This window comes from Lutra lutra, chromosome 3 (assembly GCF_902655055.1).
Source record: "Lutra lutra chromosome 3, mLutLut1.2, whole genome shotgun sequence".
Taxonomy (NCBI): Eukaryota; Metazoa; Chordata; class Mammalia; order Carnivora; family Mustelidae; genus Lutra; species Lutra lutra.
The window spans coordinates 14,901,148-14,923,871 of record NC_062280.1 but is presented as its reverse complement, the minus strand read 5'-3'; the positions used below and the strand labels follow the sequence as shown (position 1 = coordinate 14,923,871).

General features: G+C 35.0%; 1 protein-coding gene across 8 annotated transcripts in view; it reads right to left on the bottom strand.

The window, feature by feature from the left end:
- The window catches only part of NBEAL1 (neurobeachin like 1), a 192,880-nt gene that overhangs the window by 119,261 nt on the left and 50,895 nt on the right, over positions 1 to 22,724 (bottom strand). For 6 of the 8 annotated variants that reach the window (XM_047720851.1, XM_047720847.1, XM_047720846.1 and 3 more), the window contains exons 8-12: positions 17,936 to 18,021; positions 13,919 to 14,225; positions 12,184 to 12,290; positions 4,854 to 4,940; positions 2,709 to 2,792 (exon numbers count right to left, since the gene is read on the bottom strand). In XM_047720851.1, the coding sequence (XP_047576807.1) occupies positions 2,709 to 2,792; positions 4,854 to 4,940; positions 12,184 to 12,290; positions 13,919 to 14,225; positions 17,936 to 18,021 (671 nt within the window). The remainder of the gene's footprint in view (positions 1 to 2,708; positions 2,793 to 4,853; positions 4,941 to 12,183; positions 12,291 to 13,918; positions 14,226 to 17,935; positions 18,022 to 22,724) is intronic. The other 2 variants (XM_047720853.1, XM_047720854.1) reach the window with 1 other exon arrangement.

Here is a 22,724-nt window from a genome sequence, read left to right as displayed (position 1 = left end):
AAACTAGTTGACTGTGAGCCAAGGGTAGGTAGAAAATCTTTTTTCAAAAGGCATTTTTAAATACTAATTCAAAGGGATACAGTAGCCCTATGATTATAGCAGTACTAGCTACAATGGCCAAATTATGGAAACAGCCGAAGTGTCCATCAATTGATGAATGGGTAAAGAAGATGTAGTGTTAGAGTGTGTGTGTGTACAGATAGATAGATATAGAGAGACAAACATATAAATATATACATGATGTAATATTACTCAGCCATAAAAAAGAATGAAATCTTGTCATTTGCAATGACACAGATGGACCTAGAGAGTATTACATTAAGAGAAATAAGTCTGTTAGAGAAAGACAAATACCATATGATTTCATTTATATGTGATATTTAAGAAACAAAACAAACAGGCCAAGGGCAAAAAAGGGAAAAAAAAAAAAAAAAAGGAGAGGGGGAGAGGGCAAAGCAAGAAACGGTGTCTTAACTACAGAGAACAAACTAATGGTTACCAGAGGGAAGGTGGGTGGGTAGGCAGGTTAAATAGGTGATGGGGACCAAGAAGTGTACTGGGGCGCCTGGGTGGCTCAGTCGTTAAGCATCTGCCTTTGGCTCAGGTCATGATTCCAGGGTCCTGGGTTTGAGCTCCCCATCGGGCTCCCTGCTCAGTGGGAAGCCTGCTTCTCCCTTTCCCATTTCCCCTGCCTGTGTTCCCTCTCTTGCTGTGTCTCTCTCTGTCAAATAAAATCTTAAAAAAGAAGAAGAAATGTACTTGTGATGAGCGCTGAGTATTTTTTTTTTTTGTCAGAGAGAGAGAGAGGAGAGCGAGCGAGCACAGGCAGACAGAATGGCAGGCAGAGGCAGAGGGAGAAGCAGGCTCCCCGCCAAGCAAGGAGCCCGATGTGGGACTCGATCCCAGGACGCTGGGATCATGACCTGAGCCGAAGGCAGCTGCTTAACCAACTGAGCCACCCAGGCGTCCCGAGCACTGAGTATTATACGGAATTGTTGAAACACTACATTGTACAACTGAAACTAGTATTACACTGTATGCTAACTGAAATTTAAATAAAAACTTAAAAGAAAGAGTACCAATCATTTTTTAAAAGAGTTTTTTTTTTTAAGATTCTATTTATTTTATTTATTTAGGGAGAGAAAAAGAAAAAGAGAAAGAGAGAAAGCATGAGTGGGGAGAGGAGCTGAGGGAAAGGGAGAGAGAGACTTTAAAGAATACTCCATGCTGAGCATGGAGCTAGACGTGGGGGTCAATCTCACAACCTGAAATCAAGGCCTGAGCTGAGGTCAAGAGTCTGACGCTTAAGTGACTGAGCCACGCAGATACCCCAAAAAAGGGTTATTTTAAAAATAACATTTTGAATTTTAAACCGTGCAAAGGATTACATAATAAAAAAATTTATATTTTAGTAAGATTTGAACATCATTCCAGGTCTGAATATCATAATACAGTGCCAATCCATTATACTCATAAACCAATTACTGAGAACTTAAAATGATTTTTTTTCTTACAGCAACTATTATAAATGGGATTTGATTCCCAAGCCAGCCTATAAAAGTTGTAAAAGCCTATCTGGTAGGCATCTAACCATGAGTTATATATAGCAACAACTACAGAGCAATTGTTAGATTCCTAAGAAAAACCAGTGGAAAGCAAGGAATACTACTGAACGCATGGCTTAGGGAACAAAGAATAATTCACTCATGTCGGCCATTAGAAAGGCAAAACGGGGGGGGGGGGGGAAGGCAAAACATGAAATATATTAGAGGTGGTAGAGAGAAGGTAAAACAGTAATAGTAAGAATAATGATGATGATGATAGACACTGATAATTATTAAGCATTTACCATGTGCCTGGCACTCTGCTTACCACTTTACACAGATGATCTCACTAATCCTTAAAACTACTCAATGAGACAATTACTAGCACAAAACGAGCATGAGTGAACAGCAGGACAAAGTCAGTGGTCGTGAATGAGACAGAAAAGAAATCCTGAGAGTAACAAAAAAGAATTTCCAAGGCCATCTGGAAAAACAAGTCCCAAACTGATAAGGCTGTTCACATGTAGAAGATGTTCACAGCCTAGGCAGTCATAAACTGAGAAATAGTGAAAGAGTAATTATTTTATTAATGAAGAAAAACTATGATATAAAATGTAATTCTTAGACACACTAACAATTGAATCACATAAAATGATCATTTCAACACAGTGCTACCTTTGTTGACTGACACTAAATCTCTACTAGTTGACTGTTCTATCGTATAATCCCAAAGTAGTGCCCATAGGTATTTTACTCCAAAATTATTAGCAAAATGATTCTGACACTGAAATAGCTTGTGACTTTTTCACTTCAGGCGTAAAACCACAGGTATTATATACATACTTTCATATATTACTTTGGGAATTATACAGTGAAAATTAGTTTATCTAAAACAACAATTTATGAAACAAGATGGGATCGGGAGGGAGACAAACCATAAGAGACTCTTAATCTCACAAAACAAACTGAGGGTTGCTGGGCAGAGGGGTGTAGGGAGAGGGTGGTGGGGTTATGGACCTTGGGGAGCTTATGTGCTATGGTGAGTGCTGTGAAGTGTGTAAACCTGGCAATTCACAGACCTGTATCCCTGGGGCTAATAATACATTATATGTTAATAAAAATAAAATAACATAACATTTTAGAGATTGAGGATGTATGTTTCACCTTAGCAGCTGGAGATTTGTTCATTACTGCTGTCAAAGCCTGAATGGCTGATATAGCCAAACAATCCAACTGTCCCTGAAACACCTACCAGAGAGAGAGAGAGAGAAAAAAAGGGTAAGAAATTAATAATGTGTCTGAGATTTGTATTCCGTTAGGAAACCTTTGTTCTGAAAACCTGAAAAAATAATTACTTAACATGCAATACATTCCTTTTCCAATAGAACAGATTTCTGAGACATACCTGCAAAAAAAGTTACCTACCTGACAGAAAATAAGCCATGTGTCAAGAAGGATAAAGTTAAATTCACTCATACTTTGAAATGTTTTGGAAAAAAAAACAAAAACCAAAAAGAACACCAAGCTTAATACATGCTTTAAAAAATAATGGACAATCTCCAGAGGAAGGAAGGGAAGTCTATCATTGGAAATTCGATCATATTTTAATTTCCCTTCAGAAATATACTAACTTCCTAGTTTGAAATTTCATTAGCATGTATAATAAGATGTTTAAAATGGTGTTGTCTATTTGGTTTACAAGCCCTGCATTATAATTGAAATGGTATGTTTATTCACCGATCATACTTGTAAACATAAGGCATATCTATTTTTAACATAAAATGCAAAATTTGAGGCAGAATAGAAAATGAAATATCTATAATCATTATCACATTTTTGAGAAGGCAACCCTTAATGTCAAAAGCTGTAAAAAATAATTAAAAAATAAAAACCAGCTTCAGCTTCATTTTGTGAATTTCTGTTTAAGCTTCATCGTAAAGAGATGTGTTAAATTTCAGGGTTGTACATTTAGAAAATGTAGGAAAAAAAGTGAAAACAAAAGCTAACATTAACAACATTAAAAAACTGAACATGACTTCTATCATCAGGTTTAATCAACCATGAAAGCATAGCAGGAGAAGCAGAAAGTTATGAAAACCCATAGTCCCAAAAATCTGCCTTTGGGAATATATTACTATGACTTAAAACTAGTTATTCCATGAATAGAATTTTCCTTTCTCCCTTCCACTAAAAATGATTTGAGTAAAAGGGGACTCATTAGATTTTTGTCATTTTAAGCTAAGTTCTACCACTTTTAGGCAAGTTATATAAGCCAGTATCTTGATTTTTGTTGATGTTATTAAATATTACTACATATACATAGTTTACATTAATCATTCTGTATAAAGAATTTCATATGAATAAGATCTTTCCTACACTTTGTTTAAGACTACTAGAGATCAGTAGTACCTACAATTAGGAATATTAATATAAACCTCTTATCAATATCATTGTAAATATTTTATTAATCTAAATAAGAAGGCCTTAAGACTAACATAGAGAAATCTAAAATAGTACTCTATAGTTGGTATCTTACATCCTGAACAGAAAATAATAGATTTTCATGTCTCTTTATAACACAGCTCTATTTACAAATCTCGGTATTAAGATAGTAATAAAAGATATCATGTAAGCTCTCTCAAAACATTTTGGGGAAGGAAAAAAACCAAAGCATTTTTAATCGGTAGTTTCTTCAAAACTGAATTACTTAATGCTGAAAAGCAAAAAAAAACTGCTTATTTCTCCTCTATATCCATATAGAGGTGACTTTTAGAAAGGAAAACAGTTAAGTTTTATGCTAAATTAAGATTCAAAGTGTTAAGCATCTTCTCCCCTTCCTCCAGGATTTGGATGTCCACTGAATTATAATCATTACTTGTCAAAAAGAAGCAAAGAATCAAGATATTAAAACTGACCATACAAACTCACAAACAAAACCTAAGGTCCCAATACACTGCAATGCTTAGAGAAAGAAGCTCCCAAAATATGAAGTCACCACCACGTGGACAGCATTGATACTGGGATCCTATTCCTGTACTCTGTGTCTCTTTAAACTGAAAAGGATGCACACATATACAGATGGAATACTGTTGATCATTTATATCAACCACCGAGATTTCAACGTATTTATCTTTTAGATGAAAAAATTTTTATTTTTAATTTTTTAGCAATTTTCAAAAATAATTAATGAAGATTAGAATTAGATAGTGTTTGTGTATTTTAAGACATAAGAAGAAAAGTACAGGAATAGTTGTTCCCATTGACTGATTTTGGACTTCAGCTGAAACAAGATGCAGGCTTTGTAGATACCTGGTCCTCATTTATTTCTGTCAGTAATTTGTTGGCAAGGTCTTTCTCGTTCTTGTCTGCCACCTTATTGTTAGCATTTAAAAACAGCTGTTAAAAACAGAGACAAGAATAATGGAGAAAGAACATTAAATAGTTACCTATAAGCAGAAATGAAGTTTAAGTGGATTTCCATGTTTCTTGAAAATAAATCCAAGAACCCACTGGTGAAGTATATCACTTTTAAACTGACAATCAACTATTCACTTTTTGGGTTACAAACTAACATTAGTTCATACACCATATAATTAATTGTTAGTTATTTCTCTCTTGGAACTCAAAGTTACTAAGATAAGAAATAACAGCAACAAGGAGATTAGTTAACATTTCTAAATTCTTAAAGAATCAGCAGAAAATAAATGTCTCACAAAAAAGGAAATTTGCTATTGAGACAGATTAAAGATACCGTAGTAAATAATGTACAATAAGGATTCTGTAGTCAAGTATGTTTGTAAAATGCTATTTAACTTTAAAGAGTTCTTTCTGAAAATACTTCTCAGTCTCAAGTACACTAATGTGCTTTGACAAAGGAGGTATGTATTTTCCAAAATTATCAAGAGTTGAGTATAATTTATATTAGTTTCTACACAAAAGGGGATTAGGATTATCTCTGACATACATGGAGATTGCTAAGGGAATCTAGTATTTTGGTTTAAGTGTATAAAACTAGCCTTCCCAAAGATCTCAGGCACATTTTAGATAAAAAGAAAGATAGTTCAAATGGAAGTGGAAAGGGATAGAAAGATTTATAAAGGAATTTAACAAGAGAATCCTAAGAAGAAAGTTCTATCATTTCAGAAAATAGAAAACAAAAGTCCAGTAATATACTGAAATAATGCGATATAAAATAAAATAAAGATAAGGTATGATATGATATGCAGAACATATATAAAGCTTAACCTAAAAATAGATTAGTGTACACAACATAGGCTTTGGAATAGAAATGTGGATATGAATTGTAGTTCTGCTAATTATTAGCTGTTGGTTTTAAGAAAAACTTCTCTAAGCGTATTTTCCCAAAAGGGAAAAGAGTAACTCATGAAATAGAGGCGCAGATTAAATGAGATAATCCATGCTAGGTTATTAACACAGTATCTAGCACATAACAAGGATTTAATAAATGAAAGCTGTTATTATTAACAACAAAATTTACTTTTAAAGATTTTATTCACTTATTTGAGAGAAAACACAAGCAGGATGGAGGGGCAAAGGGAGAGGGAGAAGCAGACTCCCCACTGAGCAGAGAGCCTTGATGGAGGGCTCCATCCTAGGACCCTGGGATCATGACCTGAGCTGAAGGGAGATGCTCAACTGAAGGGAGATGCTTAACTGACTGATCAACCCAAATTTTTAAAATAGTAATACTCCATATTATCTGGTGCAAGGACACAGGAATGCTAAAAACTGACGAGAGCAAAAATGAGTAAAGGCTTTCCAGAAAGTAACCCATATCAAGAATTTTAAAATTACTTCTTGTCAGTAACTGTATTTCTAAATTCTAAACATCTACCTAAAAGTGGTCAAAAACTCAAATGGAGATTTTAGAACTAAGATGCTCACTTCAGCTTTATTTACAATAACATAAAGAAACCACCCAAATATCATTAAATAGTGAGACAGTTAAATAAATTATGATTCAACCATACACTGAAAGGGAAGTCCTTAAACTTTTTGGCCTCAGGACCACTTAATAGTCTTAAAAATTATTGAGAACCCCAAAGAACTTCTGTTTATATGGGGTTATATCTCTTAATATTTACCATACGAGAAATGAAAATTAAGACATTTAAATATTTGTTTAGTCATTCAAAAACAATAAACCTATTATATGATGACATAACACATCTTTATAAAAAAACCTTTATATTTTAATAAATTAGTGAGGATGGTACTGCTTTTACATTTCTGCAATCTCTTTAAAAAGTCTGACTTGATAGAAGACAGATGAACTCTAATACCTACTTTGCATTCAGACTGTTATGATGATGTTGTTTTGATTCAAGTTTATGAAAAAAATCTAGCCTCAAACTGAAATGTTAAGATTAGACTATAGATTTCCTAAAATGATCTTGGGGACCCCATACTTTGAGAAATGCTGGGTTGAAATATTTGCAGTCATTAAAAACAATGTTTTTGAAAAATATATGGGAAAGACTCGTGATATAATACATTTAAAAGCAGAATACAGAAATATTCACTGGTATTCCAATTTTGTAAAGAAAAATATATCCTTGGAAAAGGTGCCTGGGTGGCTCAGTCGTTAAGTGTCTGCCTTTGGCTCAGGTCATGATTCCAGGGTCCTGGGATCAAGCCCTCTGTTGGACTCCCAGCTCAGCGAGAAACCTTCTCCCTCTCCCGTTTCTTCTATTCCCTCCCTCGCTGTCTCTCTCTCTAGGTCAAATAAATAAATAAAATCTAAAAAAAAAGGGGGGGGAGGGAAGAATATATATGGAAATATTGTTATGGGTATTTTGCCACAGTTTTAAAATTTAAATATTTATATATACAGACATGTTTTATTAAAAGATTAAGAAAATATGTTTTTGATTTCATTTTTCCTCCATTAAAATATATTATTAATCATTGCTCTAGAACTTTAAAAAAATAAAAAGAAACTTGTTCAAATAAGGCAATGTGTATGAATCCAGGCAAGTACAACTCCCAAAATCAACCTTTCACTATACCATTCTATGTATCCACTCCCAACATTCTTTTTCACAAAGCATCCCTTAGGTGCTCCTTTCATAAATTCTCATTCCTACTAAGACTGCCTTAATGATAAATTTTTTCTTGTAGTTGATTTTTAGGGGTAGATGTGGAGAAGAAAAGGAAGAAAGTGAAGAAAACAAATTAAGGAATGTAAACAAGACAACAGTATCGATAGCTTTCCAGAATCTTATGACTCAAGTCCTCAAAAAAAACTTTACATACATTGCAATGTCTGTATTTTTAAAAAACTGATTAAAACTCCAAGCAGAAATTGCACTACTGGGTATTTACCCTAAAGATACAAACATAGTGATCTGAAGGGGCACGTGCACCCAAATGTTTATAGCAGCAATGTCCACAATAGCCAAACTATGGAAAGAACCTAGATGTCCATCAACAGATGAATGGATAAAGAAGATGTGGTATGTATATACAATGGAATACTATGCAGCCATCAAAAGAAATGAAATCTTGCCATTTGCAACGATGTGGATGGAACTAGAGAGTACTATGCTTAGCGAAATAAGTCAATCAGAGAAAGACAACTATCATATGATCTCCCTGATATGAGGAAGTGGAGATGCAACATGGGGGGTTTGGGGGATAGGAAAAGAATAAATGAAACAAGATGGGATCAGGAGGGAGACAAACCATAAGAGACTCTTAATGTCACAAAACAAACTGAGGGTTGCAGGGGGCGGGGTGGGAGGGAGAGGTAGGGTTATGGACATTGGGAAGGGTATGTGATATGGTGAGTGCTGTGAAGTGTGTAAACCTGCCGATTCACAGACCTGTACCCCTGGGGCTAATAATACATTATATGTTTATTTAAAAAAAAAACAAAACAAAACTCCAAGCAGAGTGCTAAAGTAAATGTTACGGTTTTGAATTCTTCTCTTTGCTACTAGAAATTTGCTGTTATTTTCTTCTCATTACTCCAAATATTCTTGGAAAGCTTCTAAAAATAATTTTACAATAATTCAAAGCATATCCCCCTTCCAAAATACAATATGGTGACACAAAATAACTCTCAAATGTTTAACATTCATCACAGCTATCAGGAAAAGTTAAATGTATGATTCCACTGAATTATATTCTAAGTACTTCACAGTATGATGAAACTCATTTTGACAAGCCAAAGGTCCTCACATAAATACTTAAGGAAATTAATGCATAAACTGGCTGGCGAATCTCATAAAAAACAAAGCATAGGGGGCGCCTGGGTGGCTCAGTGGGTTAAGCCGCTGCCTTCGGCTCAGGTCATGATCTCAGAGTCCTGGGATCGAGCCCCACATCGGGCTCTCTGCTCAGCAGGGAGCCTGCTTCCTCCTCTCTCTCTGCCTGCCTCTCTGCCTGCTTGTGATCTCTCTGTCAAATAAATAAATAAAATCTTAAAAAAAAAAAAAAAAAAGCATAGAAACTACAGCAGTCAGCCTAAAGTTTTCCATGTAATTCACAAAATGTTTGTTTAATAAGCTTTAGTTGACAATGTTTCCTCTGGGTCTGAATATTTAAACAACAGTTGTCTTGATTCTATTCTGTATTACTATGTAAAACAAAATAAATTCTTTATTCCTTACTAACAAAATAATTTAAACAGAAGTCTATCATAATCATCTGTAGCACCCTGTAATACATTTAAGAACAAAGTTTTTGGGGTGCCTGGGTGGCTCATGGGTTAAAGCCTCTGCCTTCGGCTTAGGTCATGATCCCAGGGTCCTGGGTCCTGGGATGGAGCCCCGCATTAGGCTCTCTGCTCAGCAGAGAGCCTGCTTCCTCCTTTCTCTCTGCCTATTTGTGATCTCTGTCTGTTAAATAAGTTAAAAAAAAAAAAGTTTTCATAAGATTCCATTTTTATATATTTAAGAATCCTATTAACCTATCCCTATCAAGTGTATTCATCAATAAAACCTGTACTCCTCCTATATTTAATACACAGAAAACATTTTTCTATTGATCTTAAGTACCAGTACAACAAAACTACTACAACCAGTGAACCCAGGGTCAGACTACCTGGGTAAGAAATCCTGCCTCCATCATGAAACATATTAACCTTGTAATAATCATTTAATCTCTTAGGACATATTTCTTCATTTGTATAATGAAAGGGCTGGACAATTTATTTCAAAGGTTCTTCCATGTTGTTAGGACTCCATAACTATAATGGTTAGTGATGAGTTTATAGTGATACTGACTAGAATATCCTGCCTAGGACACTACCTCCAGCAGAGAAGGCTGGGGATGGTCCCAAAGCCTAGCCTTCCCCTCTGAAATGGGTTTCTACTCTAGCATTTCCTGGCTCAAAACAAAATGTGGTTAAGTGCTATCAAATAATTAAATTTTAAAACACAAGGACTGTCAGCAAGTCTCCACATCTAAATTACAAGAAACTCTGGCCTATACAACAGTAGAAAGAGTAAATATTAGCTCAACATCATGACTGCTATGCTAAAAAGCTTTGTACTTTTTAAAAAAGATATTGTTGACCATGATATGACATTTTAAAAAAATACCTGAGTTTCATATATTGAAGAAAAACACTAATCAATTTTAGCAGAACTACATTTTATCTTAGTGATTTACCCATCTTCAATGTGTGACTGGCAGGTTCTCTTATACATGGGAGGTTTTGTCTTGATGAAGTTGCCTTTGTAACTGATAAATATATATATATATTTTTTTAACAACAAACAAAAGGTTTTATGAAGTTTTCTTATGCTGTTTTCATCTCCCTAGGATTTCTTTCCTAAGAACAAGTTTAAGGGATGGGGGAGGCTTGTTCACTCTCTAGTGGTAGTTTAGTACTTTAATTGAGTCTATAAATGTTCATCACAATTTACATCATCAATATATATTCCTTATTTTTAAAATGTTATTTCTTAACTTTTCACTGAAAGCTAAGCAACATAGTGACATAAATGCTTTCATGGATCTCTCTCCTAACAGTGTGGAAAAATTTGAGGGGCTGATATTAAAATCCTTCTTTTGGGATATCTGCACAAAATCAGGATGAAACCCTAGTTTTTTCAGCACAGATTCCATGAAAAGAATACCTCAAACAGAAAAGTAAAAGCTCTTTGAAGTAGTTCCATTTTCAAAGACTTTTCAAGAAGCACGCTAAAAAATTTGATACCATCTTGAAATTTATGAAAATATAATAATCAGATATTAATTATTACATACACACAAATCTGCTACAAGTATGAACTAGTAAAAAAGAAAAATAATAGCAAATTGGCAGTATATACGAAGAACATTAACAGTATTTCTATTTTCTTACTTTTCCATAATCCCCAATTATTTAAAAATTGTTTCTATACAATGTTCCCTAACTTTAAAAAAGCACATTATGCCCTTTGACCTAGAAATTCTACTAGAAATAGAATTCTAGTCTATGAACTTGAAGGAGTTATGTAACAGCAAAAAAGTTGGAAATTGAGTATCTGCCATAGGAAATAGGTACATTATGGCACATCTACTTAATATTATATAGGTATTTTAAATCATACAGAGGAAAATGCAAACAAAATCATCTTACATGAAAAAAAATCACAAAATTATATACAACAAATGCTCACACCAAATTTTAACAATGTACAACAAAAGACTTTAAAACTCAACAACAAAAACAAACAACCCAATTAAAAAAGGCACAAAGAACTTGCACAGACATTTCTCCAAAGAACATATACAAATAGCCAATAAGCATATGAAAAGATGCTCAGTATAACTAATCATTAAGGGCAAATCAAAATCACAATGAGATACCATTTCATACCCATTAGAATTAGAGATCATCTCTAATTCTAGAAAGAAGAAAATAACTGTCAAGGAGAGTGTAAAAAATTATAACCCTTGTGCATTGTTCACAGGAACGTAAAATGGCACAACCACTGTGGAGAACAGTAAGGTGGTTCCTCAAAATACTAAAAATTTAATTACTATATGATCCAGCAATCTCACTTCTGGAATATATCCAAAAGAACAAAAGCAGGGACTTAAAGAGATACGGGTATATTCAGGATCACAGCAGCATTATCCACAATAGCCAAAAGGTGTAATCAATACAAGAGTCCATCAACACATGACTAGGTAAACAAAATGTGGTATGTAGACACAGTGGAATATTGTTCAGCCTAAAAAAAAGAAAATTCTGCAATATGCCACAACATGGATGAATTTTGAGGCCATAATGCTAAGGGAAATAAGTCAGTCACAAAAATACAAACACTATATGACTCTACTTACATGAGGTATTTAGAGTAACCAAAAATCACAGAGGCAGGAAGTGGTTGCCAGGGGTTGGGGAGAGGGGAGAATGTGGAATTGTTTAATGGGTATAGAGTTTCAGTTCCATAAGACATAGAGAGTTATAGAGAATGGAAGGTGGTGATAGCTGCACAACAATGTGAATGCATTCAGTACCACTGATTAATACACTTAAACATAGTTAAGATGGTAAATTTTATGTGTATTTCACCATAATCAAAAAAAGAAAATTACTAAAAATATGTTTAAATTTGAATTAGAGCATAAACAAAATAATAGCTTTTTAAAGTGAAAGACAACAATAATAGAAAAATACCTTGCAATTCTGCAGCAGTCGTATGAGATGTTCAAAGCAATTACTGTTAAGAAAAATGGCCTGAAGAACAGGCCTATCAGTGCAATCTAACATGGCTGTGATGGTATCTAGGAAAATAAAAACAAAATCATCCATTTATATAGTGGAAAATTTGGGATCACAGAAACATTTCCCTCTGGCCGTATTTTTAATTTAGGCTTTTCAGTGACAAACAGATGTAACATGAATTAGGAAGAAATAGGGATGGAGATTGGGAAAAAAAACTACTTATTACTTGTTAAGAAAAATGAGTATTTTTATAGTTTATTATTAAAAATATTTGTTTTTCTACGTAAGAGTGACATATATTTCCCAAAGATTACAGTTATTCTTCCATTATAATGCTCAAGTATAACTAACTGTGGTTTCCAACTCGCTATTAATAAGCAACACTTAGTTATATTCTGCAACAGTCTCATTTATACAGTATAAAATTACCATGGGGTCAGAAAATAAGACTTAGGGATTCAATCCATTTATGATGATGGTTTGCTCTTGTTTCCTACTGAACAGATACTCTCATTCAGAAATCAAGGGATAACTGACATAAGTAATACAATAGTCCTTAATAAATAAGAAGTCCATTCAATATAGACTCAAACTTTCTTAGAAAGTTATAATTAGTACAATTATAAAACATGTTTTATAAAAGAACAGAAACTAGATAAAAGGAATCTTATTTTCTTACAGAAACAAAGTCTCTTATTGTGCACTGACCAAATTTCACCAAGATTTTGATGTCCAATATTTTTAAGTTGGACACCACACACACCCTCATACAACGATGTTTTTAAGTCTCTAGAGCTGTACAATGAACCATTAATGTCGGTTATGTCTAGGTTGTAGGATATAAAAAACTTCTTACTTATCCAAATTTCCTAGTACAGCTGTAATGAAAATATTTTATTTCTATAAAAAGAAACTCTCAATTAATAATACTTGTACTATGGGCGCCTGGGTGGCTCAGTGGGTTAAAGCCTCTGCCTTCGGCTCAGGTCATGGTCCCAGGGTCCTGGAATCGAGGCCCGCATCGGGCTCTCTGCTCAGCGGGGAGCCTGCTTCCTCCTCTCTCTCTGACTGTCTCTCTGCCTACTTGTGATCTCTCTCTCTGTCAAATAAATAAAATCTTTTAAAAATAATAATAATAATACTTGTACTATCAATCTAACAGGAATGCAATAAGAAACCACATATACTGATGAAAGCGCTTACAGAGAAAAACCAACAAAACAAAGAGAGAGCAGAGAAACAAGACATACATACATAGAGGCTCTGAGAAAAACCAAATAGAGGCCCTCTGAAGAAAGGACAGATGTTAAAGTGACATCTACAGATATTTATAGAAGGACACTTAATATTGCCATATGTTACTCTTGCCATAGGTTAGACAACGCAAATGCCATCTCCTGGAAACTTACCTTTCCTAGAATTTGAAAATAATAGCTGACTTTCTTTTTAACAGTGATGCTTTTACTGAAATACACTTTCAAAAAACAATAGAGGCTCAATTTTGTTAAAGCAAAGATGCTATAAACAAACCGATTCCATGTTAATTATTTTAAAGTCATAATCTAAAGTTACATAATAGCTGAATTAAACAATCCATACTTCTATATGACAGCCTTGAATTTCAAATAAGTCTAAAAAAACAAACTCAGAGAAAACGGAGTATAAGAAAATTTTACGTAATACTTACTCAACATTTTGATCTGCAGAGCTATGAACCGGCTTTCCCACTGTCTGGATCTCCTTTGATTAGGTAAAGCTGAATGATCTGAATTTAGCAATTTAAAATAGTTCTCCAAAATAGTGCTGGTTTCCACCTGACGTTGATCAGAGCTGCTAGTGAGAAGGATATGTACCACTTCTGTAAGGCACTTCAGAGTAAGTTCGATCTTCCTCCCCACTTCTTCAGAATTTCCATTCTCGCAGGAATCACAGTCTGCCAAAACTCTCATAAGAACTTCCATGGTGGCTGGAGAAATTGCTTGCAAAGCATTCCTCTGAAACATGAAAGATAATAAACGTGAAACCCAACCAAACTGAAGTTCTGTATGTTTGTAAAAATAAAGTTTAATAAATCTGCAGACTTTCTTTTCTTTCTTAAAGGATTTTATTTATTTGACAGAGAGACAGCGAGAGAGGGAACTCAAGCAGGGGGAGTGGGAGAGGCAGAAGCAGGCTTCCCGCTGAGCAGGGAGCCTGATGTGGGGCTCGATCCCAGGACCCCGGGATCATGACCCAAGCTAAAGGCAGACGTGTAATGAATGAGCCACCCAGGAGACCCTGCAGACTTTTTCTTTTAATAAATCAACATAAAAAATTCTAAGCACATACCTGATAGACATTGCTAGTTTTTATGCATATTAAGTTTTCATTTCCTTGCTAGATTACTAGATTTTCAATTTTATTCAGGCAGCAATCTGCCTACATAGAAAACTTGTTTACCCCCCCCGTTACAGCTTGGGGCAGCCATGCGTCAGAGTTCTGGTCAAGAATATATGCTAGTAGACTATGAAGGAAATATAACTTTACAGATAGAAACAGAAGGACCCTTTGCTCTTGGCCTTTTCATCTTTTGCCTGCCTGGAATGCAGATACCATGTTTGGAGCCACCTTTAAGTCATGAAGAAACAAACCCAAGAATTAAAGTAATAGGCTAAAGAGAGCAGAAGAGGAATGTGAAAGGACTTAGTCCTTGCCGATGCCATGGAGCTGCTGTACCAGCCCAGAACTGCCTACGTCTAGATTTCTAATGCAAACAAAAAAACAAAAAACAAAACCAAACAAAATCCTCAATTTGGCTAAGCTCCTCTAGGGTTTTATGTTGGTTATAGCAAATTCATCCCAAATGACATAGAGATAGAAGAGGACTGGCTTGACTCTGGTTCTACAAACATATTTCTGAAATTCTAAATAACTGGTAGCTATTCAAGGTGATCCATTAAACTTGGAAATAATATATATTGCCTAAAACTGTTAAATTGATATAGAATGAATCCAAACATAATGATGCAAAATCATCTGAAAGTAACAGCACTTAGGCCATTAGAGTTTGTTATTATCCATATAATAAATAATAGTGGTAACAAGGGCTACAATGGAAGAAACTGTCAACAGAGCACCCAATATCCATTTTCCTCCGCTTCCTTATTAAAAGAATCCCTGATGTTTTGGTGGGTAGGAGGCTAGCAGAAATAAAGATTACATTTCCTAACCTCCCTTGTTGCCAAGGAGGCTGAGGAAGCAAGTTTTGTTTTTTTGTTTTTTTTTTTAATCGAAGTTATTATATGGACGTATTTCCCTTTTTCGCAGTTATCTCATGGAGTTTGGCAAATGAGATTAAAAAAAGATGAGTGTCAGCTTTTTAGCATCTCCTTTTTTTTTTTTTTTTTTAAAGATTTTATTTATTTATTTGACAGAGAGAGATCACAAGTAGATGGAGAGGCAGGCAGAGAGAGAGAGAGGGAAGCAGGCTTCTTGCCGAGCAGAGAGCCCGATGTGGGACTCGATCCCAGGACCCTGAGATCATGACCTGAGCCGAAGGCAGCGGCTTAACCCACTGAGCCACCCAGGCGCCCCATAGCATCTCCTTTAAAGATAGTTGGCATGTGCCATTTGTCTCCCTCCTCATCTCCCCCTCCATTTTTGTGCCCAAAGTGCAAATGCAAATGGTTAGAACTCTAGAAGCTAATCATGTAGCAAAAGAAATAATAACAAATTGACATTCAGAAGGAACCTGGATCCTCTGAAGATCCCAGAGCCACCAGATTAACTCTGGACTACTTACTGCTACTTTATTTTTTTATGAAGGAAAAAGGTAAAACTTCTAACTTAAGCTGTTATAGTTTTAGTATTTACTGCTAATTAAGGGAATCACAAATCTGACAGATCTGTGACTTACTTAGCGCTTATAAGCACTTTACATATATCATGTGTCATTTGGTCCTTATGACTATCTTGTAATTGTTACTGTTTTCTTATTATAAAGAAACTAAAACACATGTAAATAAAGAAACTAAAACACACGTAAAGTTTATCCAAGATCACACAACGAGAGACAGACATGGGATTCAAACCTCTGTCAGTCTGTCTCTAAAGCTTATCCTCTTAACAATGCAAAACAACACATATGTCAACAGGAAGTCCAGGCATGATGCTTGGACACCAGTCACAGGACTTCAATTTTCCTGCCCTTTATGAGTGAAAGGACTTTGTCCTTGCCGATACCATTCAATTTTCCTGCCGTTTACACCTTTAAATATTCAATTCATCTAAATATCTCTCCAAATATCCCTGCACTTACTCTATATTCAATAAATAAACTCCTGACCTCAAAATAGCTACAAGTACAGCTATAACCTGATTATAAGGATTTTGAGTATTTTTACTATGTAAAATAATAAATTGGCCTTCAAGTACCTACTTGATTTCTGTGTGAGTTTTAATTACTGGAGGTCTCTTGATTTCTATGTGAGTTTTCATTACGGGAGGTCTCTCAAGGCTCGATAACCCCTGGGCACTATCAAAAACAAGTCTCTGTGTGTTCAAAATGGTAACGGGATCCAACCAGCTTCTCCACTAGTCAAAAACACGTCATTTCCAATTTTATTCATGTATACTTATTAATTCTTATTTTTAGTAGCAGAGAAATGATGGAAATGGGTAGATACTGATGCAAAAGAAGATTATCAGCTAATAAAGGAAGGTGACAAAGCAAACAAACTGAAAAATAAGATTCTAGTCATTATCCCCCCTCACAAAAAAAGGCTCTCCTACTAGAGTGAAGAGGAAAAGGAAAGGTAGGCTACTAGGAAACCCAAATAGTATTATTAGCAATATCTGAAACTTTGTTAACCAAAAGAAATCCTATATATTTTCATATTTTATAGTTGTTGCAATATCTTGAAACATCATGTTTGTTTTTTTTGAAATCACATTTATTACTAGTCTTGCTGCTCTATCTCTTTAGTGTGTTATAAAAACACATTACTATGTTACAAATTTATTTTAATATTTTAGTAACTGCATTTTAGCATGACTAGTTTCTTTTCCAATCTTATGTATTTTATTGCATGCATCTGAAATATTCCAACAAGGGGCTTTATGCAGGACAAAAGGTGTTAGAAACTTCTGATCTAAACTATGTACTTAAAGAAAACATAGAGGATGTTCTTTCTGAACTATAATCCTATTTCAACTAGTACTTATACTCAAAGTTCACCACAGACAACTTTTACGATACTCACCTTCTAAAATAAAGAAGTAAGTATTACTAGAATTTCTTTCTTGTGAGTAATAAAAAGCTGGTTGGGTTTGTTGAAAAAAAAAAAGCACATAAACCTTGTATATGTGCATTTAGAAATTACATAGAAGAGTGGTTAACTCATATATACTTAATTTTGAGTTTGATTTCATCATGTGGAGTAACAAGGGGTGATCTTATTTATTTAAGGTAAGAACTAGTAGCTGAAAGTCAACACAACTAAGGACTTACAATAAAAAGATTGTTAAATATGGTTATTTATGTAGTAATTTTATTGTTAGTGCTAATATTATTACTTAGGTTTTTAAAGAAGTTTTAAATACGAGATTAGTTTTAAACAAGCCGTAAACTTGGAAAAATATCTGTGTGGTTCATGAAAGTACAAAAGAACAAAGAACACACTAAGTAACCCATGGACAGCTTCTCGCACTGTCACACTTTCCTCACCTGCCCGCCGGCCACAACGGCTCCAAAGAGGTGCAGCACGCAGCACTTGAGACTTTCCTTGAGATGTTCACTCTCCTGAAAACACTCTGTGAATATAACACGCAAATCAAACAAATCGGATTTCTCTTTCACAGTATGACTTATCTCTGAGGAATGTCTGACGCTGAAACATTAAAAACTATTAAAAGGCTAAAAATCTTTGAAAGGCAAGGTTGATACGCAGTTTCTCATCATAAAGGAAAAGAGAAGCCATCTACCAGGTAGTAGTTTAGATTAGTTATGTGATCTCAGTTAATTCTCATAATACTCCATGTGAGGGTTATGCCCTTATTTATAAATGAGCAAGTGAAAGGTCTTAAAGTTACAGAGCTGCTAAGTGACAAGGCCAGAAGCTAACTGAAATCTGACATTAAATTAGATGTGGTTTTCTGCTACTACTACTTCCTCTTATTAGTATAATTGACAATAATTATTCAACTATAAAATTGGAATAATTGGATGAAAAGATTTCCTGGGTTTACTCCAAGGCAAACATTCTAAAGTTCTGGTACCAAAAATAACCTTTCTTTTAATATTATAAAGTATTTTATTGTTTTCAAAAGGTTATACATGCACATGACAAAGAATAATTAAAACAGCATAAAACAACTGTGACCAAAAGTCTCCCCCAAACCTATTCCTCAATATACCATGCTCCCCACACCTTAAAAAAAAAAGTATACATATACACCACTGCATCATGTTTTCTGTTTTTAACACTAATATACACTGGGTATCTTTACATATATATCTTCCTTACTCATTTTTATGACCAATAAAATGATGTACCTTAATTTACTTAACCAATTCTCTACTAATAAACATTTATGATTTTCCTCTTCATTTTGATAGTCTAATAACCCAATAATGAATATTTTTTGTATATATCATAGACAAGGTGTTAACAACAGAATTATTTCAATTTTATACATAATAAACATTACCAAAAACAAACCGCTTTGAGGTAAATATACTGACAGAAATCTACATTTAAAAAATTAAATGATTCCAGCTATGCTGGAATAACTGTCACTATACATGGCTTCCTCCTAGAAATAACTAGAAAATTAGACAATATAGGTAGAAATTAATGCACTCTAGAAATTTTCCTTCTCTCAAGAGAAACAAAGTAAGCTCAATGATTATGTCAGCTTCCTGTTGTACATATGTTCGGAACAACTGCACAGAAAAGGGAAAACCTAAAGGAAGATGACTATTTGTTGAGTTAGGAGGCAGATGAAACGTTTGAGAAGGCCTAGGCAAACAGTACAGGAGTGGAAGGTATAAAGAGAAAGCACTCCAGAAATATTAGTAGGACTCACTTTGAGTCAAAGTATCAATCCTTATATGATACTGTGAAATCCCACAAGGCAGGAAAAAACCTAGCAAGAAGTTTTAAGCTGAGTAACTGTGAGATTTTACACAGAGCTGCAAGACAACAGAGTTCTAATCAGCCACAGGAGACACACAGAAAATATGTACAGGATATAAAAAGATAAACCATGTAAACATTAATCATAAGAATGCTGGAGGGGCTATATTAGTATCTGACAAAGCAGGCAAGAAATATTATCAAGGTAAGGCAAGGAATATTACTACGGGTAAAAAGGGAAATGTCATTATTAAAGATAGGAAATGAAAATGAAACTCACCTTTTAAAAAATCTACAATAGTTTATTTTAAAGACTTCACATTTCTAAGTACCTTTGATAACTTCTTTGGGATAAACTATCAAAATATGTGCACAATCTATATTCTGCAAACTATAAAATATTGATCGAAGAAATAAGTAACAAATAATGAGATTATCAGATTCATGCACTGGAAGTCTCAGTATTCTCAAGATGTCAATTCTCCTAAAACGGTTCCTAGATGCAATACAATCCCAAACAAATATATCAGCAGGCGTTTTTGTAAAAAATATTTAAAAACTGGTCTCTAAAATGCATATAAAAATGTAAAGGGTCCAGAACAGCCAAAAAATTTTTGAAGAAAAACAAAGTTAGAGGACTTAATGATTTCAAGATTTAGCATAAAGTCACAACAATCAATGTAGTGTGGTAATATCATAAGGGCAGCTATGTGGAACAAAAAAAGAGAATCCAGAAATCAGCCTATTTTGATTATCTAGCTGAAGCCAATATTACCACTGGTGGTCAAACCAAGTAGGCACTGCAATCATCTTCACCAGGCACTCAAACAAAGGACTATTTCTCTCTCTCTTTTTTAAAATCATACCTTTAATGTGTGTATATTCATTTCCAATGACAAAAAGCAAAAAAAAGGGGGGGGGGCTATTTCTGTTTTGTTTTAAATTCTTAGGAAAAAAAGAAAAGAGAACTAAAGCAAATATAGCGAAATGTTACAGCAAGATCTGACAAATGAGAGTAGGAAACACAGGGTATTCCTTGTATATATTCTGCAATATCTTCCATATTCCTGAACTATGGCATAACCATTTTTTAAGAAAGAAAATTAAATCCACATAGATCACGCCTATAGTAGCCAAATCTCTTCTAAGTTTTTTTTTTAGTTTGACTATTTAATTTTTAATTTTTTTAATTTAATTTTTTTCAGTGTTCCAAGATTCACTGTTGATGCACCACACCCAATGCTCCATGCAATACCTGCCTTCCTTAATACCCACCACCAGGCTCACCTTTCCCCCTCAAACCCTCCCTTGCAAAACCCTCAGCAGTTTGTTTCTCAGAGTCCACAGTCTCGTGTAAGGGCCTATTCAGCCAGAGTGGCCCCATCCCGGCTGAACAGCCATTTTGTTGTTTATGTAGTAAAACTTAAACCGCAAGACTTACTTAAAAGCAAGTCTGGGAAACCAGTCCCAGGTAACAAAGCCCAAATACATGGGTGGGTCTGGTCAGGTGGAGATAACAACCCGAATGCTGGGCACGAGTTGGGTCAGATGGAGACATCCAATCAGTAAAGCGTGCATACTGTCTCCCTAGCTACCAAGGAGTGTGGGCTCTGCCTTTTGGGCACCAGTTCTGACCAAGGTGATAGGCTAGTTCAAATAGCTACTATAGGGTAAACTGTAATTCAATTGGCACTTATGTGTGACCTAGCAGGACTGTGCAGCTTTCTCTGTGTTACAATCTCATTGGTCACCTGTGCGTTGCCAGGCCCAACCACATGGCCTTTGCCCTTAAAAGCTAGTCTGTAAAGAAGAGAGAGGTCGCCCTCTCTGTAAGGGACGGCCCGACCCGTCTGTTTGATTCTTGATGCTTGGCGCAAAATAAAGCTTTGCTTGACCTTCGCTTTGTATCAGTCTCGCTCCTTTGACCATGGACCCATTATTGGGGGACCCAACACTCTCATGCTTCATCTCCCCCTCCAATTTCCCCCAATTCACTTTTCCTTTCCTTCTCCTAATGTCCTCCATGTTACTCCTAAGGTTTTGTTTTTTTTTTTTTTTTAACTCACATAACTATTTAAGTGAAAACACATTAAAAAACACATAACCTATAGATCATCTTTTAAAACCAAAACAGCCAAGTGAAAATTCAGTAAAGAATTTTTACTTTAAAAAGGTTTAATAAATAAATAAAAAGGTTTAAAAATTAATAAGCAGAAAATGTATATACATATATACACATATGGGTATGGGAGTGTGTGTGTGTGTGTATGGCTAGAGAAAGAAAGAGAACACATCAGGAATTCAACAACTATGTTCTTCTTTCTAGAGATGTGACATCATGTTTTCTGGTCAGTAATGTTCTTTCAAACACTGTACTGAATCAAAGCAAACAGATGACCAGTAAAGCTGTTTGCTGTATCCTATTCATGCTGATCTGGTTACACCCATGGAAAGCATCTTGGTAGATTTTGACAGGAAGAAGGAATTCCTTACCTCAAGAGAAAACCTAATGAACCTGTTTATACAGGAAGGGTTTTAGCAAACCTACACAAACACTTAACATGCTATAAGAAAAGGATACCTTTTAACTTACCTCCAGCAGAAGTATACATTTACTGGTGCTCATTAACAGAGAAACACCAAGGCAGAAAGCATTTTTGCTTTCATAGTACTAATAACTAAAAAGCACACAGCATATATTAATTTGATCTTCAAGTAGGTGATCATGGAAGTTCCAAGATTACATCTACTAGGTGAGCCTGAGTATTCATCTAAAAAAATATTTTTTTCAAAATGCTTACAATGAGTTCAATTAACAGTGGAACTACATCAGGACCAGCAGAAGACAGTGACACAAGGATTGCAAATATAAGACTACAAACTTATCTTCACAAGAAGCTTTTGGGTAAAGGCCCACCTCCCTCACTTGATTCCTTTAGCCAAGACTAACTGCTACAGGAGAAGCTTCAGAAGTTTCGGGATGATCAGCTGGCTTAATGCCCTGGATAAATACTCCTAGTCAAAAACCCCAATGAGGCTGCAGGATTGAAACTTTGATGCATATAAAAACCCGAGTGTACAAAATGCCTGTTGGGACATGCAAAGCCTGTTGGGCCAAAGAAGGTTGGTGATGGTGAAAAACACTGATACACCAACATGTATGCTGGGGAAGAGGCCCCCAGGTGTAAGGCTGGTCTTTGAGCTTGACTCAAAAATCCCTGAGAAAGGTGTCTACTACAGGGAGGAGTAACAGGGTCACTGAATACAAGATGGTGTTACGAGAGAAACAGGTCCCAGGAGGGTCAGGTAATTTTCTTTTCAACCCAACAATACTTAACATTAATGAACAGTTGCCAAACAGAGTTATTCTTTGCAAGA